At 38.5% G+C, this 19030-nt stretch overlaps 1 protein-coding gene across 5 annotated transcripts in view; it reads right to left on the bottom strand.

Moving 5' to 3' along the window:
• Positions 1–19030, bottom strand: part of kiaa1549la (KIAA1549-like a) — a 132140-nt gene that overhangs the window by 58340 nt on the left and 54770 nt on the right. For all 5 annotated transcript variants that reach the window (XM_061721164.1, XM_061721167.1, XM_061721166.1 and 2 more), the window contains exons 5-8: positions 14522–14744; positions 10629–10762; positions 9644–9812; positions 116–175 (exon numbers count right to left, since the gene is read on the bottom strand). In XM_061721164.1, coding sequence (XP_061577148.1) covers positions 116–175; positions 9644–9812; positions 10629–10762; positions 14522–14744 — 586 coding nt within the window. The remainder of the gene's footprint in view (positions 1–115; positions 176–9643; positions 9813–10628; positions 10763–14521; positions 14745–19030) is intronic.

The following is a 19030-nucleotide window of genomic DNA, read 5'->3' as shown; positions in this document are numbered from 1 at the left end:
CAGGCGTTTTAACTAACTGCTGTTTTGTCCTATCGATGCAGCGCTCGATCACTGCTGATCACCCTGGAGCCTCTCAGCCCGTGCACGTGAGCAAGCTCGTTAATGAGCAATTTACCTGTTATCACCCAGTAGTTCCTGGTTGCAGTGGACGTGTTGAGATTGTGGTATTCAAGGGCTGGAAACAGACAAAGACAAAATGACAGGTGTTTATGTATGTATATATATTCATTTATGATACAAAAAAATTACCTAGAATTGACTTTGGTGGAAAAAGTGAGTTTTAATGCATTTCCTAATTGGTTGCAAAAACAAGGTACCATGAAAGAAAATACTTTTAACTGACAAAATATTTGATATCCACCATTAACTGATCGATACTTAATGTAGCACACCAATTGCTTTTGATTTTCTCATGTAACATTTAACTTTAAATTACATAGCAGCACAATATGAAAGTGATTTTTTTTTCCAGCTTAATGGATTTTTAGATAGCTAAAAATCCATCCTCGGTTTACATTCATCCTTGGACCTGAAAACTCTTCTTTTAGAAAACAGTACTTTCTCTTTTGTTACAGACTCATTATGGCCTCAGTTCAAAGGAAAACACCAGGGGTTTTCAACCTGGGACCTATTTATGCTTGTTTTGCACATATAACATATTAATGGGGGGAAAAAAAATCTTGCATGTTACATTTTTTCTGCTTCTCGCAAAATAGCCGGTTCCTCACATAAGGGTGAGGAGGGGCAATTTAACGAAAAGTAAAAAGCAGCACAGAAGTGTGCACGGATTTGGATATTTTAGGGTAGCCTGGAAACATTTTGAAAAGAATCTAATAAAGTCTCTGGAAACGAAAAATGTGTCGCTATGAAATGTTGTTAGGACATGTGAGTGAGAGCAGAGATAGCTGTCCTGAAAAGAGGACAGAAACAAAAGTATGGTTTCCTAAAAACAAATAGAGTTCCGTATTAAGACGTCCATAGTCTCATCAGACTAACTATGGGCAGGACAAGCTGGAGTCACAGCTGGTTGTACTATAAATAGATGCAAAGCTTTCCAGACCATTGCTCTTGTACTGAACATTTAGATTGGATAACTTGGTCCCATGGAGAAAATTGAGGATTTTTTAACCGGATAAGCACTGCCAGTTCAAAAGAAGAAAATAAATCCTACACCAAAGGACATTTTTTCTGACGAGAAATGTGTTTCTACCTTTGTGTTTGTTTAGCGGAAACCTCCTTGAGCTATTTTTCTCTCTCTCGTTGCCCTCTCTATTACCACTGGGGCCTCTAGTTCACTTTAATAAAATCATTGTGAAGGCCTTCAAATTCAGACAGAATTATTTGAAAAGCAGTAAAACACTCAACCGTGAGATGTTTAAATGCTGCTATCTATCTGGGGTCATTTTTAAGTTGAGTAAATGGAGTGATTTGATGTTCTGCAACCTCTGCCTTTGTAATCATGACATCGCATGTCACCCTCTCTGAGCAGCACAAACAGGCACAGGGAGCACTGCTTTCTCTTCTACCAGCGAGAAACGATCACGTTCTCTTCCAGAAAGCCTGGCTCCATCAGTGAGTTCGATATTTCTCGTGTAAGTAATCACGGATGAGATGAAGACTCACTGGATGGTAGCATCTTGAATCAAGCTATTAACTTAAATAGCTTTGTGGTTAAGTCATGGCTCGGAGAGAAAAATAGCTCAAGAAAAGAACAACTTATGGAGAGGAGGGAATTTAAAGATAGAAAGGAAACAAAAACATGATTCTGCCGAACGGCGACGCGCCAGTATATTTTTAGTGGCCTGAAGGCCTATTTGTCCATCAACTGTCTGCCACACGGCTACAACAGTTACTGATGTGTATCTCTTATTAATAACATAATTACCTCTATAAATGCGGAGGCAATTATGTAATAGTGTGACACATCGCAAGGGAACACATCTTCATGTGGAGAATGTTGCAGGTGAATGTCTTCATCATGTCACGGCAACATATTGACACTGCGATCAATGTGCAAGCTGCATGTTTGTATTTGCAAAGGCATGAATCAGGAACATGTAGTATTGTACCTTATTTGGACTACAGCATTTTGTGCTTTGGACCAGTGGAGCTATTAGACTTTCTGTTATGAGACCAAGTTGTTATTTCACACAAAAGAGAGTTGTTTTTTGTATAAAATTGGAAATAGCCTTGGACTATGAAAAGAAGAGCATTTACGTTCAGCAGAATTTAAGATTATGTCCAGTCATGATTTACGTCAGTGTCAGCCTCTTAGTGAACTCTTAATATCCACCTTCACAGCTGTCAGAGAGTCGGCCTGACTCTTTGCCTCTGTCTCGTTCTTTACCAGTTTACCTGTCAGCCTATTAGCTTCCTGAAAGGCCTGTTTCTCTGTGTGAAACCATCTTCTTCTTTCTTTCACATCATCACACCCTCAGTCCTTCGTCCTTGTTCTGTCCTGCTCATCTCTCCTTCTCTCCCTCCTTATTAGCCGGCTTCACCATCTGTCCTCACATATCCCCCCCAAGCACTGAGTGTTTAAGTGTGTGTTAGCGGCACTGCGGGCAGCAGTAGCTGTTATCAGCCACCGTTTCACATCGCCTGCTTGATTCCTTTCTGTAGGACATGAGCAGAGCTACTTTAAAAACTCCTCTCTCCTCTCTTAAGCATAAGGAATAACCCAGAAAAGACAGTGAAAACCTCTTCAATGTGGAGATCAACGGCTGCTTCAAATACATCAACACAGTTCCTTGAACATTTAGCTCCTTAGTTCTATCAAAAAAGGGGAGGAAACAGAACAAAAAGTCAAAAACAATAATCCTCTGCTCTGACTACATTATATAAGTGTAATTCATCTTTATTTCCATCACTGTCGAAAAAAGAAATGATATAAAGACCAAAACCCTTGCATCCTTTTGTTGTATTTCACATCTTCAGCAAATCCAGAACAGTTAGATGAGTAAATCTTTCACCACGACTGTTGCCATGCCTTTCTTAAACACATCAAAGTGTTGAGGCATTGAGAACATCATACAATTAATAGTTTGAGTACTTATTTTGTCACATTCTTCCAGTAAACATGTGCAACAGTCACTGGGCCTGGCTTTTGTGTTCAGTACTGTACACATGGTGCCCATTTCTTCCAAAAAACAAGTAAGGAGTACTTGGGATACTGTACTGTATCACCTATTGATACGTGGCAGTTTGTGATGCAGAAGAGGTTTGTGCCCCTGCGCTTTACTGTTTACTTGTTTATGGATCTTATTCACAGTAGAAGGTGTGTTGCATGTGTGAAATGCATAAATGGATGTATATCAACATTAAGATAATCACAAAATAAAGAAATGTCTTGTATTCTTATGTCTTCAACAAAATAAATCAAAGTAAATGTATGAATCACAGGGAATGTAACTGTATTTTAAAATCCTTTCAAGCGCCTCCCATCCACTGAGCCAGAAGTTGTTCAGCTGTGCAGCTGAGGAGCTGCTATTGACTATTTCTCTACTGCAAGTTTCACAAACCAGCCAGTAGCTTCAGGCTTGAAGATAATACAAACAGCATAGCTGTAAAAAACAGCATAGCTGTTACAGCATAGCTGTAAAAAAAAAAAAAAAAAAAGAAAAAGAAAAAAACATGTTCCTAAGTTCACCAGTGATTGAAGCAACAGTATCTGTAAAGGAGCCCACATTCGCTTTCACAACAAGCAGTGTTTTGTGTGCGGCTTGTTTGGAATAAGCAGAAGAAAAGCCAATGATACACTCAAACTCAACAAGCAACCCGATCGTGATTGACAACTGGTTGTATATTGTCCTCATACAACAATCACTCACCGTTGAATAATTTAAAATAATATCAAGCACCCCTCATGTACTTAATTAAAAAAAACTGTGTATCTCATGATGATTAAATTACTTTGACACTTTGAAGTGATACAAGGTTACATCTAAAGAAGTTGAGGGTATGGACCAGCAGATGCAGATGGATGGATGGATGGATGGATGGATGGATGGATGGATGGATGGATGGATGGATGGATGGATGGATGGATGGATGGACTGCCAAAAACGATCTGTACAGTAAAAAGGAAGGGTGGAAAGACAACTGCATGTGCAGTTTTTTAAAGGATGAATAATAAATAAATCTTATGTCCACTTTGGGGGAAAAGGTCCTCTGTACAGTCACATGTAGATAGTTGCTTTAAACAGGCATTCATCAACACGTGAACAGATGATGAAGGTCAACAGACAGACTGTTTTGATCATGGAATTGATCGTCCATTTGTGTACTCAAATGCCAGTCCGATACCAGTCTAGACTTTTCATGAGTATCAATAACTATTTAGGGAGCTTCTCTCATCTACCATGTCATTATTTCTATCTGAGTCCACGATCCCTAGTTAGTTATTTCTATGATAGTAAAATAATGTTTTTGGGTGAACAGGAGTTTCTGTGTTGATGCCAGGTGGGATTGGATCACGTGACCATGTGAAGAGTGATGTTTCAGCGCCTTCGGGTGTCGAGCACACCAACAAACGGATGCTAATCTAATCTCACCGGGCTAGAATTGGCTCATTCAGGGGACAGCAAAAACAGCTTGCCCATGGCAGGATTCAGATGTTCGGAGCTGTACAGCTGTTTGCCCTTTCAAAATCTCACAGATGGTGCTACAGACAGGAAGGGAATACAAACAGAGTTCATGTGGTCCAGCTCTGGGGTTTGGGGTCATTTAGTTTTCACAGTTGGAAGCAAATAACAAACATAAGTTCTGTCATTACATTTACTGCAATTAATGACGGGTCTTTTTAAGCCGACGGATGCATTTAAAAACTCATGGCTAAAGTATATGACAGAAGTAAAAACTAAACTGTCCACAGAAGGGTTTGTTTTATTCTCAAAACTAAAACTGGGTTTACTTCCCTTGTGTGCTGTTAGGTCGTCTCCCTGCCTGTGGGTTATACCTGAGATCAGTTACTGTCGATCACATTATTTATACTTCCCTCAGCATTTATAGTACAGCGTTTCCCGTAGTGGACATCATGGTGGCTTGGTGGTTAGTGCTGTTGCCTCACAGCTAGAAGGTTGCTGGTTTGAATCTTAGCTTTGGACCTTCCGTTTGAAGTTTTCTCCCTGTGCTGGGATGGGTTTTCTCCAGCAGTCCATTTTACAAAGCAGGTTACGTAGAAGCTCTTGAACTCTGTATTTGACCCGGTCTTTGTACATTTTGACCGTATAGAAACGTAATTCTTGCCATTTTAAGAATGAGATGTGTACCTGCGGTAGTCTACTGCCCTTACTTTTTAACAACTTGTGCTTTTTATTATTTTACCTCTTTTCTTATCATTTTATTTCATTTCATTTTATTTGTTATTTACTGTTTAATTCCGCTTTTAATGTTGATGTAAAGCACTTTGAATTACCTTGTGTTGAATTGTGCTATACAAATAAACTGCCTTGCCTTGAGTATGTTGAACCTGAACTCAGGGAAACTGTTCCTCTGTTTCACAAAGCGAGGTTACCGTACTTAATCCTGAGCGAGAGGATTCAGTTTAACTGGTTTCAACCAAACCAAGTAACTCATACTAAAAAATCTGTTACCATGGTAACCCTGTGAACTAAACTTGGTCAAAAGCTGAAACCATCTTAATTTAATCAGATAATCAGTGTAATGCATATTTAAGAGACGCCCAAATAATGACAAATCGCACATGCTTCAAGAAAGTATATTGAGGATCAGAATAGATTTTAATACGTTCAAATCAAGCCTGTTACATTTGATTTACCTCTCTGTCATATGTTTTATACTTCAGCTTCAACTGCTTCCACATTCCAGGATGGCACCAATATTGAGAGCAATATATCTACATTCCAACATGTTTCATACATGCAATATCATTAACGGTTCTTAAATAATTTAATTTGTCTACACATTCTCTAGCTCTGCAACTTTCTCCCACATTGACTCTCTTTCCTTCACCGCAGCATCAGTGTTGCATTAATGCCTGAATATTTGCCCTTATTCATTTTATGAATGCACTAATATGTTCAGTTCCAGCAAACTAAAATAGGATGATCGCTCCCGCTCACTATGCATTGCCATGGTGAATCATCATCTGAGCAACATTGATAATTGTTTTTGCAGTAACTCAGGGTCAACATACTCAGAGTGGACTGAGCCAGCTCTGAACCTGTTTTGAAACCAAAAACTCAAGAGTTCGGTGACTCTGAGTTAGCTTTCTGTGTCAGTTTGTTAAACCTTCTTTGTGAAACAGGCCCCAGGTTCCCTTCCACAGTATGTTAGGTCAACTGGTGATCCAAAATATCTCACAAGAGTATGTGTGCTGGATTGATGGATTGGTAATCTATCCAGGGTGTTACTGGGATAGGCAGCCTATCCCAGTAACACCTTTGTCATTAAATGTTGCTGTTCCCTGAAGCTCAGTGTTGCTTTTTAGCTTAGTGTGGCTTGATCGCTGTGTTGGTGACAAAAAACTGGGGGTCTGCTGGAGCCTATCATAGGCTCCAGCAGACCCCCATGACCCTGAGAAAGGAAGTCGAGGGTGTAGATGATGGATGGTTTCCCTTACTCAGTGCCAGATCCTTGTCTTTTTTTGCCTTGTTTGGTAATTTTTCTGTCACCATGTCTCCGTTTTCAATAACTGCTTAGTGTTCCAAGTTATTTTGGTTATTCTGACTCTAAAGGCTGAATTATACTTCTGCGTCAAAACGACGCCGTGTCTACGGCGTGTGGTTTTTGGACACGCAGAGGACACGCCGTCACATGCGCCGTCAGTGACGTGCACCCCCCGAAAATTGTAACTACGCGTCGAGGAGACGCCGTCCACACGCAGACCGAGAGGGCTGTGATTGGTTCGTTTGAAAGCGAAGCATTTCCGGTTTCCGGTTTGAATCAGTAGTGAACTTCCAGGGCTTTTTTCTTCGTTTATATGTGATTTTTTTTGTTTTTGTTTTTTGCACAGTAGTTGTCCTTATTTCTTTGATTTACTGTGACCGGAAAAAGTCGGATAAACCATTCAGAAAAAGATCGCTAACTAGTGGCCGCGGGGGGTACTGCACCGCGACCAAACGGAGAGACGGAGAACTCTGAACGATTCGTGACGGCACCACGGGTGCGCCGTGTGCTCTGCGTGTGTGTGACGCAGAAGTATACTCAGCCCTTAAATCTACAACTGGGTCATTGCTTCACACACCTTTCTTGACAATTTCCCTAACCATAAACCACACATAACATGTATTGCAGAGCAGCTGGAAGCATTATTACCTTGCGATAAACATCACAAGCTTGTAAGACATATTTACATTTTTGGGATCTCACAGTCTTTCTTGCTCTCATGTCCTATTGGCACACAGATGCGCACTGTTTTGTTTTGGCTTTCAATGCTATATTTTGTCACGGATGAACACAACATATTTAAAACAGCTAACAATAGCATTGTTTTACTACACATTCTCCAAGCCGCAAGGATAAAAATACACTCACTGCTGACAGAAACTACTGTAGCTTTGTCTCTTTACTATTTGGTACTTAACAGGTTTTTTTTTTCTTCAAGTTTTCAAGTAAGTTTCAGATATGGTTTTAGTTTCCACAACTTGTGATGCAGAAAAGGAGACTGATGAGTGGTTACAATCAACTAATTTGTCACCAACACAGCGATCAAGCCAAGCTAAGCTAAAAAGCAACACTGAGCTTCAGGGAACAGCAACATTTAATGACAAAGGCTTCACAGAAATGGTCATAGAAGCCATTGTTTATGAAAGCATATGGATTAATGCTGGTTTAAACATGCACTATAAAGCCAAACAACTCAAAACTACAACTATAGTACTACTGTATAAATGTCCATATAAACAAAAAACGTATAGCTTAATCTCCATATAGTGTAGCAATGAACCAAGTGTTTTATGTCAAACACATTTTAAACCCAAAGCCTACTCCTCCTATACTGTCGAGTTTCACACCATCTGCAGAAGAAAATGATTTCCAGTAAAGCTGAAAGTGCATTAATTCATATCAGTTAAGAAGTGCTAAAACATGAGGGCCTTCCACGCTGAGGGCCACAGTGGCCTGACTTCCTTCTCCATTAAAACCATATAGAGCAATCCTGAGTAGCCTCTTTAGAGAAGCAGGTCAAACATATGCTAAGACATGAATCATGCATTGCCCTGCAGTGGACTGCATGGTTCTCCGTAGTCAGTGTTGTTGAAGGCACCCTACAATGCTCTGTAAGTCTGTCTCAGCCAGAAGCACAATACCACACAGACTGACTGAAAAAAAAACAACAACTGTTATGTAATGACTTAAATATAAGCATGAAGAGACTGAATTTGTTCTGATGTCCAACTTCCGTGGGAAGAAAGCAAACAGCAGCAGTGTGCTTCTCACAAACCTCCACCAAAACCAGCTGTTTTTGGTTATGTCTTCTTCTGTCAACTCTTCCAGTTCAACTTACGGTACCTCAGTGCTGATACCCTTCACTCCAGGCAATTCTTTATTCTATCTCTAGACTTTCAAGACCAAAATAAATCTCCAAGGGTGAAATTCCTCCTTAGTATCTGAACTATGTTCAGTACACTTGTTCCCCAGTTGACAAAATACCATGCAGCACGGATGTGGGCTCAGTGTCTATCCTTGTTTCCATCCTCTGCAGCCTGAGGGTAACACTGAAGCAAGCCGGGAAAAAAAGAATAGATCGCTCACACTTTCTTTGCACATTAGTTGTTTTTCTTGGCGTTTTCTTTTTACACACTGTACAGAATGTCCAAGTGTATTTAGTGTACTTTTTATCTTGGAGAAATAAACTGCAAAAAAATGCAATCGTGATGAAAAGGGTGGTAATAAAAACAGGGATTGACTTGAAATTAAATTTCCAAATTTGTCAGAGGGAGCTAGAACAAGATTTGTTTGAGCAACATGATGTCAAATGAGTAAAATGTCCAAAGCAGTTTGTGATGTATTCCAGCGCTTTCAAATATCAGTCTGAGGCTATACATATTGAAGATTTCTCTTTCCTGATGCATAACAAATTGAAAGTGTTACTTTTACTTCAGCGTTTAGTGACACGTTATTAAGTGTTTATTTTATTTATTAGATTTTCTTCCACAGATGATTTTCTGTCTTTAATTTCAGACAGAAAAGATTGGGGATGCGTCATCAGGGATGATTGTAAGATTTCTTGGAGGTTTATCAGGTGAGTGAGTCCAGAGCAGCCTGTCTGAACTGTAATGTGTTGGCGAGACATCATTAATTGTGGACTTGACAATACTGGCCTGGCGTACAGGGTGATGCTTTGTGAGTCTAATAGCCTCAACTAGCTCATAGATGTCCCTTCAGTTTTTCACCTCAGCCTAAAATTCAATTCTTAGCCACAAATTAAAAAAACTAAATGGATAGTTAAGATGTTTTAGGCAGTGACTCTTCATTTTGAGCTGGCATGACTCCTGTCAAGCTGGATCATGTTTTTATTCAAATGAATACAGCACCATGGCCACTGTGATGGTATCAACAACTGATCTGACTTGAGTGTGACCTGATTTAAAATAAAACATGGGGAACAAGTTTTGAGTTGAAATATAACCAAATCAATAAATTGCATGTCATGAATAAGACTAATTCAAACTGTACTTACGCTCAGCAATGACCAGCGGCGGGTAGAACAGAAAATACCCCACCAGCTCTGCAGTCAGTTGGTTGAGAAGCCCACTGGATATTGTCCCATTAAGAATTGTATCTTGGTTTTTCACCAAATACATCAGAGTGACTGAGGGGGAGCCAGCCTCCTGGGACACTCTCTGGATCTGAGGACAATCACACAAGCACATCAGTTTGAACAAGCCGATCAAATGCATCACTCTGTGACCCAAAGGTGCAATATCAGAATGATTGCATTTCTTTTTTTTAGCCAATGCACAGACAGTTGGCCATTGCCACACACATAATTCAAACATTCATAGGGCAACATCTAAGTCTCAAGCCACATGTCTAAGATGCACATAAAGAATGTATAACAGAGCTCCAGACACAGAATGACACTTGAATGCGCAAGGTTTTATTCCCTCTATAATAATGGTGCTCTGAGAGGCATGTAACTGAGCCCCAATAATAAAGTGGATGATGACATACAATACTACATATTCCTGTGTGAGTGTTAATATTTCAGTAAATACATTATGAAGGGCACTATAGCTGCATCTGTTTACTGAGAGCTATTTATCATGTCTGTGAGTGCATGTACAGTGAACATCCTGCAGTCATGAGTGCGTTTTAACGGCCAGAGAGAGAGAGACACAAAAAGAACAAAAAAGGAAAATGTATGCTTAAAAGCATAAAACAATGCTATATAAGAAAAAGCTTTGACTGTGACACAAGAAAAGTACCACGTGACTCAGGAATTATTTGTGTCAACCCTTACTGTCTCAACACTTCATCATTCTGTGACCTTTATTGTACAAATGCAGTAGCCTATTTGTGCAAATAAATTGGGGAAACGCATCAGTGCAAGACAGTCATAAATTGGCTGTATTGCTGGCCACAACTGGACCCTATTATTCATGTTAGCCTAATGAGCTGCATGTGAATATTGCATGACAGACTTAGCTGAACTTGTGAAGTACCTCCACAGTGAGTCTGTTGTAGGTCTCCAACACTTTATCCTGAGCCTCTTCGAAGGCGTTCTCCAGCCTCTGCTCCAACATCTGGACAAAACTGCAGGAGTAGATGTTGTCTGTCGGCCCAACAAACCTCAACACTGAAAATCAGACATCAAACAAAAAAGTGTACATTATTTGTACTTTTTAAACAATAGCAAGTCTGAAAATTCAATATTAGAACGAGTGCTGTCAAGCAATTAAAAATGTTTGCGATTAATTCATCAAGATCTGTAATTAATTAATCTTATTAATCTCTTTTTTAATCGCACCTAAAAATTGCAGAGAAAAGCCCTCAACTTGAGGTGTTTTCCTTTAAATTAAAAAAAAAGTGGCTTTATAAAATAATTTATTCATTTTTTATCAGACTTGAACAGATGCAGTCCTAGTCATTTCCATCCACTTGGAAAAAACATTCACCTGCCTCTCGGTCGCAGACATGCGCATGCGCGGTGCTCTCCTCCAGTCTAGTTTGGAGAAGAGCGTTGCTGTGGCAACATCGTTGCAGCGTTTATGTGGGAGGTTCAACTTGAGCTGTTTTGGTGATAAGCAAAGTCCTTTCTCTTTTTTACCCTAACTTTATCAAAGGGGCCGTCGGGGCGTTTTAGAAATGTAAATTCCCCATTCACAACCTTCACATGCCCCTCCATTTTCACTTCCCCGCTACTCACCGTCCAGCCTGTCCAGCTCATGGATGTATTAAATTAATACCAGCTACAATGGGAGTCTACCAGCAGCTAACCACGCCCACACACGGGGACAGCCAATCAGTGTCCACTTCAAGTGTGACTAACCATTGTTTTCAGACCCACCGCACAAACACAGATTTCAAAATAAAGGCAACTCCCAAATCAGAAAGAGTAAAGTTAGAGATTAAAAAAATAGATTAAGCGATTAAAAACATAACGCGCCATTAATTAATCGCAATTAACGCACTAATTTGACACCCCTAGAACATTAGAACATATCATGGAACGTAAGTGGCTTTAGTAATAAACCTTACACTTTGTTAATCATGCCTTCTAACTATATGTCTGTGTAGCAATGTTCACAAGTATAAGTACACAATGCAAAATGTGTAAAAAAAAAAAAAAAAAAGCTAGACTGATGACTTTTTTTCATACACATGTCTACAACCAAATTCATTATCCAAAAAAATCTCCTTAAAGTGCCATTTCCAGAAACCCCTTTTATTTTCATTAATAGAAAAATTACACCAATATTACCTAGTGCTCTTAACTATTCATAACCTTTTCAGTAAGTACATCCTATTTTTGCCACAGAAAATCCTTAAATATTCAAATATTCAACTGAAGACCATAAAAAAAATTGGGCCAAACAGTGAGCTCTGAAGAACACCGTAAGAAACGTTTTTTTATTGTAACTGGTATTTGTAGACTGCATAAATACAGCAGCTGTGATGTAACCACTGGTTGGCTTGGTGTTTGAAGCTTCAAGATTAAAATTTAGGTAATTTGGTCATATTTGAAATTTGACACCAGAAATTACAAGTGAGCTGTGGATCAAAATGCATTAAAAACCTGAGCAACACTCTCTGTTACGCTACAAAAAAAAACACATTTAAAAAAAAAATATGAATACCTTGTTTCGAGGAATATTTGAAGACTATTTTGTCAGTTTAAAGAATTCCAGCCCTGAAATGTTTTCTTACCCCATTGACAGAGGTATTTTTGCTTCAAATAAAACAATCTTGTCTAAATTTGGGAATGTAAGGCATATTTCTAAAGTGGCTATTTTTGAAGTGTAAATGTTATGTGATATTAGCCGTCAAGATCACAAATTATAAGAAAGAGTTTACAAAGGTTACAAATAAAGTAAGAAATAGTTAATTTCCTATAAAATTCCTAATAAAGTAACTTTTTCTCACAGCATGCAGTTTTTCTCGCGTGCAAAACGTGCACAACCATAGTCAGCAATTCAAATGACATATGCATAAGCATTTTTTTTTATCCTAATTTCATCTGTGTTCACTCTATTGAACTAATTTTACTAGTGTTTAAACCATATTGCGTGACATAATACTTTGGTTTTTTTTTGTTTTTACATGTATCTACAGTTTAAATAGTTTGATATTAAAGCTTCAGTTTTCAATGACAAAACATATTTTACCTGATCATAAATCAATAAACTAAAGCACTGGGAAAAAAATCTTTGGAGCCTCCAAAACAATCCACTTTCCTCATATCGTGTCTGAAATCTGTGTCTGTGTGTTTTGTGTTAATGGAAGTAGTTTTCTAGACGGATGTCCGTGTGGTCGATAAACCTAAGCAGACAAAGAAAGAGGATTATCACCTCTATCTGGAATGAGAACAACTAAAGCGAGTACTTCTGTCATCGTCCCACAGTTCCACATTGCGGGAAATGCTCGCCACAGTAAACAATATTGAGTCTATCAGCAAATAAAGGGGAATGTTATTAATGTTCTCCGTACTTCTGTCACAGCTGCCCTCCAATCTCTTCCAGCACTCCATCTTTCTACTTTGTTCTTTTAAACCTCTTTTAAAGGTGATGTTAGTGATGGAACAATCTGACCTAAATCAAAACATGCTTAGGAGTGCAGTCTATACAGACTCGACACTCTGAATCCATTTGCAGGCGCAAACGCTGGTGATCCAGTTGATCTTATGACTATGCCGTGGCAGGTAAATTGGCAAATTAATTTATGTTTAATGAGCTGAATAACACAGAGGAGATTATTGTTAGTGCTTCATATACCTACTTCACACACAGCTGCACATTAATGCAAGAATGGTTTTTAACCACCATATACATCACGCTGCAAGCAGTAGCACGTAAATGGGTCAGTTCAAGAGTTATAGTTCATGGAACTTTAAATTGCTTTTGTATTAACTGGATTACTTTGGAATGAGTTGAATAGTATTCTTGTATTCCCCTGTGCTTTGGCATTAAATAAATAATGCTGGAAGCTTAATAGATTCTTCTTTGGCTGCAGCCAGATGCTGCAACATGTTAGAAATTGAATGCAGAATGAATATTGAATCTGAATTTGGTAATAACAAATGGAAGCTCCGCTGCAATATTTGTCAGAATGGCTGAACTCAGATATTTTCACTCAAATCAGTCTGTCCTGATACATCTGTCCAAAATTGATTTCTTTCATTCCTAAACTATTTTTATGAAAATTTGCTATAAATAAATGTGTTATAGACATGATAGATTTGGCCCCCCGCATATTTATGAATCAATATTACTCATGTATTACACCAGGAAATGAAGGCATGCAAATATAAATCTGTAACAGTCACCAGTTCCCAACATCTTGAATTCTAATAATGCATAATTCTGTGTATTTTGGTGTATTTAATTGCAAGAGTAAATCGAGGCAAAATATCAATAATGAATAAAACCTGCACTGATATGAATTTTAAAAAAAGGAGAATTTACGGGAAAATCATTCCAATCTGCATGTTTATCTTTGTAGCAAGACTGTGTTAATTGCAATGATTTTGCTAGCATTGCTCCCACAAGGCTGGATTTACGTGTGTGTGCATGTGTGTTTGCAGGGTGAAATGTGTTCTTTTAAGAGGCTTAAGAGGCTGACTAAATAAATCGACCAATTTGTCTTTGCTATGCAATCAAGGGAGTTTGTATGGGATTTAGGGTATCAGAGAGGAGCAAGGGAGAACAGAAATGTAATCAGAATTTTCTAATTTTATCTCAGCTCTTCTCCCCCCTTGTGTCACCCTCCCCGTACTTTCCACCTTTCTCCATCCATCTATGTTCTTTACTGCTACCTGTGCTTGTCTTTATCTATTCACAGTTGACACGAGTCACAATCAAGCTTGTTTTGTGTTTGTTACATGTTTAGCTTCAGTTACCTGTTTTCAGCTGCAGGTGAATACTTGGAGCAGGCATCCAGGTTGCCACGGGAACCAGGACTGCCTTAACCAGTGGGGTGTGCTGCCTGATATCAGCCAACAGCTTGTCAAAACCGTAAACATTCAGAGCTTCAATGACGAGAGAGGAAACGTAGACGGTTTTGCCGCTGGTCACGTAGTAACCCAGGGTCACATTGTGGGGGCTGCTGTCATCTCGCTCCACCTGTTTAAGGGACACAGAGTGGAAGAATTCACCATTTAAATCTGTACATGTACCTTTTAAAAATGATTGTTTGTTTATACACATACGTTGCAAAACATTGAGTGAAAAAAGCAGTCACTGGAGCCAACTTGTAAGTCAATGCATTAAAATAAAAATCGTTTCTGATCTATGGGTTTAAAAGACAAATGCGTCAACATATGAATATTTATAATCCTTGGTTTCATTTTAATCCAAATCTGCCTAAAGGGCATTTTTTAGCTTAAGCTTTCAACAGTCAGATTTCAGACTGTAGTCTGGGAAAAAAAAACTAGCAACCGCTGCAGTGAGTCAAAGGCCTGTATTTCTGGAAGTGTCCACCTCCCACTTTCCTCCAGCCTGAACCTTCCACCGCTCTGAGCAGCTGTGGCTGCTGTTGCCATGTTCTTTTCTCCGTCCTCGTCAACACTTTCCTCTCCTCTGCCTCCGTGCATCAGCTGGCTGCTCCTAGTGAGCCTCTCTCAAAATCACACATCCCTCCTACAGAAACTGTCTCATTGCCCCTCTCCACTCTTCTCTTTATGCCAGTAAATAGAGAAATAAAATGATATAAAATGTGATAAACACTTTCACATTACAGGTAGTTGCTATCTTGTTTCAATTACTTTCTGTCACGTTGTTGTCAAAGCTTTTTCCCGAGAAGCTCTTTGGTTTTTAATTACGCTCAGTCACTAATTCCTTTATTCCAACAACCCATCTTCTGGTTTTGCATTTCATTGCAAATAAAAAAAAAGAGAAAGATTTGGGGTCTTTCATGTCTTAACTGAAATGGAATGAGCGCAGAATTAAATATTAACCATTTCCTTTAGATGTTGTACGGGTTGTTATATTTCTGGCTGAGGGGGATTTGTGTTCTCGTGTCTTTTTATACCAACAGCTCCAAGGAACCTATGAACAAACAGAAATAACTGCTCCTGTATTGTGCTCAAAACTGACTCAATCTTGTGATGCCATCGTTCATGTTAGGATTTGTGCTGCATCTAATCTGAACCCCTGAAAGAATTGTGTAGAAACAGGAACATTTTTCAACCACCAAAAGAGCCCGCTGGGTCCAATTCAAAGTCTCATGGCGAGCCCACAGGAATGAATCTAAGTGAATATAAGTAATAAATAATAATAAATTAATTAATTATAGTAATAAAGTGAATAAAACTAATAAATTCACTGATAAAATAATCCAACTTCTGAAAAAACATAATATTTCATTAACTCTTAAATCAAATTAAATTCAGTTAAAGTTAATTCACTGTTGATATTGACAGATATGTCATAGAAGTCAGTAAGTTCCAGAAAATTGGGATGGTAACTTCCATTACCAGTATCACTATCAATACCAGTCTGACTAAAAAAAGTCAGACTGGTAGTGATATGTACTGTATGAATGAAAGATTTTAGTCTTAGTTTAGTTTAGTTTATTTAAGGATTCCCATTAGAAGCACACAAATGTGCCTCTAGTCTTCCTGGGGTCCTGAACATAAAAATACAGTACAGTGCAGTCATACAATACAAAAAACGACAACAAAAACATTTAAAAAAAAACAATTAAGCAGGCTGCATGGACCTAAAATGATAAAAACATAAATTTAAGAGTAATACTGATAAACAGTAAAGTAAATAGAGCCAAATTAAAAATAATCAAGAGAGAACAAAGACAATCAGACAGGCTGATTGTATAACAGACTATACCAGACACAGAACATGCTCAACGGACGAACAGTATAATCCACAGAGTACAAACAAATAAACCAACATAAACAGACAGGCATAGCCACATGTGAGGACATACTTCTCTTATTTGGTGAGATATTTCTTGGTAAGTTTTTTGAAAGTGATTTTGTTATTTACAGTTTGTTTGATATGTTTAGGCAGAGAATTCCAGAGAGCTATTGATCTGTATATGACAGTAAGCTTGCGAGAATTTGTTTTTGGAGCTGGGAGCGATAGCGATAGTCTTGATACCGATATCGATGCCTGGGATTGCATATTAAATTATACCCAATACCAATTCAATACAACTGAAAAATGATGAATTATAAACTTCACCATATAAAATAGACTAACATTTAGTCTTCAACATTCCCTAAGACAAAATGTAACAAAATAACATATAAATATAATGATCTGATATTCAGTTAATACAAAAAAATTACAATTATGCACAAGCATCAATGAATGGTTGTGTAATAAACAGCATTCAGATCAAAATAAAACAGAATCAAACTTAAATGAATTAAATAAAGTACCTGTAGCGCCTAAAACACGATGTGTACATCATGTCAGGTACAAATTTTAAATGTATCAGATCATATCTTGGTTTTATTTTCCGATTACTGATCCATATATTCTGTCAATGTCAGGACTAATATCTAATCATACTTTTCTCAACTGATGAAGCCAATTTATTTTATCCTACTGATCCAAAGAAACACGGTGGACAAATTCAGACAAACCTGATCCATTCTCCTCATTGCTTTCCGTGGCATTAACTATTGAGGAAACTTCCATATATTCAATATTTCTGTTTCAAAATATTTTGTTTTGCAATCTCATCCGCCTGGCTTCAGAGCAATGCAAAACAACATTTCAGCGCCTGCATCAGCAAACAAAGGGAAGTATTGTGCTCCTGTTGTCACTGACTGACAGATCACATTTATTTTTCAAATTTCTTTTTCATTCAGTTGCTTGTATATCATTTGAAATCTGTTTGTTTTTTTTCCAATCCAATTTTATTTGCTAAGCACAACCACACTGACCAGATCGCTGTGCAGAAGAATAAAAAAAAAAAAACATCATAGATAAAAGACAAAACAGCTCAAAAAGACATAAACATGGGTAAAAATGACATTCATATAATCAAAGGAATGAAATGGGATAAAATAAAGAAAAAAATAAAGTAAAGTCCACTGGCTTAGTAGGTGCCAAAGGCCAAGGAGAAGAGGTGGGGTTTGACGAGGGATTTAAAACCAGACCGAGAGAGGAGCCCTGTCTGATGTGCTTATTTACTGCTTGCGTAGCAACGAGTTTTATTTATTAAACGTGCCCACAGTAAATTCTGAATTTAGTAAGCAGTGCTTTAAGTATGCTGCGCCTGCTGTGTGGAATGAGAAAACTCTAAAGTTAAAGGAGCTCATCAACCTTGTATCTCTAAAAACCCATGTGAGACAAATTAGAGCAGCTTCATACCGCACTTGTTCTTGTTTTAATGTGAATCCGGAGCCAAAGCCTGTTTTGTAATTGTTGTAGCTTTTTTATGCTGCTGTCTTGGCCAGGCTCCCCTTGGAAAAGAGGTCAAGAGGGTGTAGAAGCTCAGACAGGTACGGCAGGGCAAGACCATTCAGGAATATAAAAGCAAATAAAAGAACTTTAAAATGAATCCTGAAATGTATAGGCAGCCAGTGGAATGAGGCTAAAATGAGGGGAGATGTGTCCATGCTTGTGTGTGCGGCATCTGGAGACGGGAGATGGAGGAGGCACTAACCCCTAAAGGGCATTCCAATAATCCAGCCGAGGGGTGACAGAGGCGTGTACTACTATTTCAAACTACTATTTCAAACTGTTGCCTTGAAAGAATTGGCTTTATTTTGGCCAGCTGCCTCAAAAGATAAAAACCTGATTTGACAACCGCCCTGATCTGGCTGTCAAACTTGGGATCTGCATCGACTTTCACTCCTAGGTTAGTGATGGTTGGTTTGAAAGAGCCAAGATCTGTTCCAGTGGTGCCAACATAAAAACCATCAATTCAGTAAGCATCTTTCTTTTTAGGAGGGACATAAATCTGACTTTCATCTGTATAAAAATGGTAGAAAATTCCATGCTTTCTATATGGAACCAAATACAGAGAACGGGAGAGGGCCCAGGAATGAGCCCTGCAGAACCCCACACGACAGGGGAGCAGAGGAGGACACAGACTTGGCAAGGCTGATACAGGAAGTATAGTCAGCCATGTACGACCTGAACCCTTCCAGTACGCCCCTGGTGCCCACCCACTGCTACAAGCAAAAGATCAAGACTTTGTGGTCCACTGTGTCGAATGCAAAAGAATAACACAATCACTGGAGTCTGTGGCTAAAAATATATCATGAAATACTCTCTTAAAGCAGCATTCTCACTGGTAATTAAGTGTCCCACAGGGATCAGTTCTGAGTTACCAATTCATATAAATGTCATTGTTCCTTACATCTCATTATAATATTAATCTTTACAAAGATTACACAATTTTGAGCTATTACTGATAAAGACGGTTTAAGAAT

The sequence above is a fragment of the Cololabis saira genome, chromosome 5, assembly GCF_033807715.1.
Source record: "Cololabis saira isolate AMF1-May2022 chromosome 5, fColSai1.1, whole genome shotgun sequence".
Taxonomy (NCBI): Eukaryota; Metazoa; Chordata; class Actinopteri; order Beloniformes; family Belonidae; genus Cololabis; species Cololabis saira.
The sequence above is the reverse complement of the archived record's forward strand: the minus strand, read 5'-3'. Positions and strand labels throughout refer to the sequence as shown.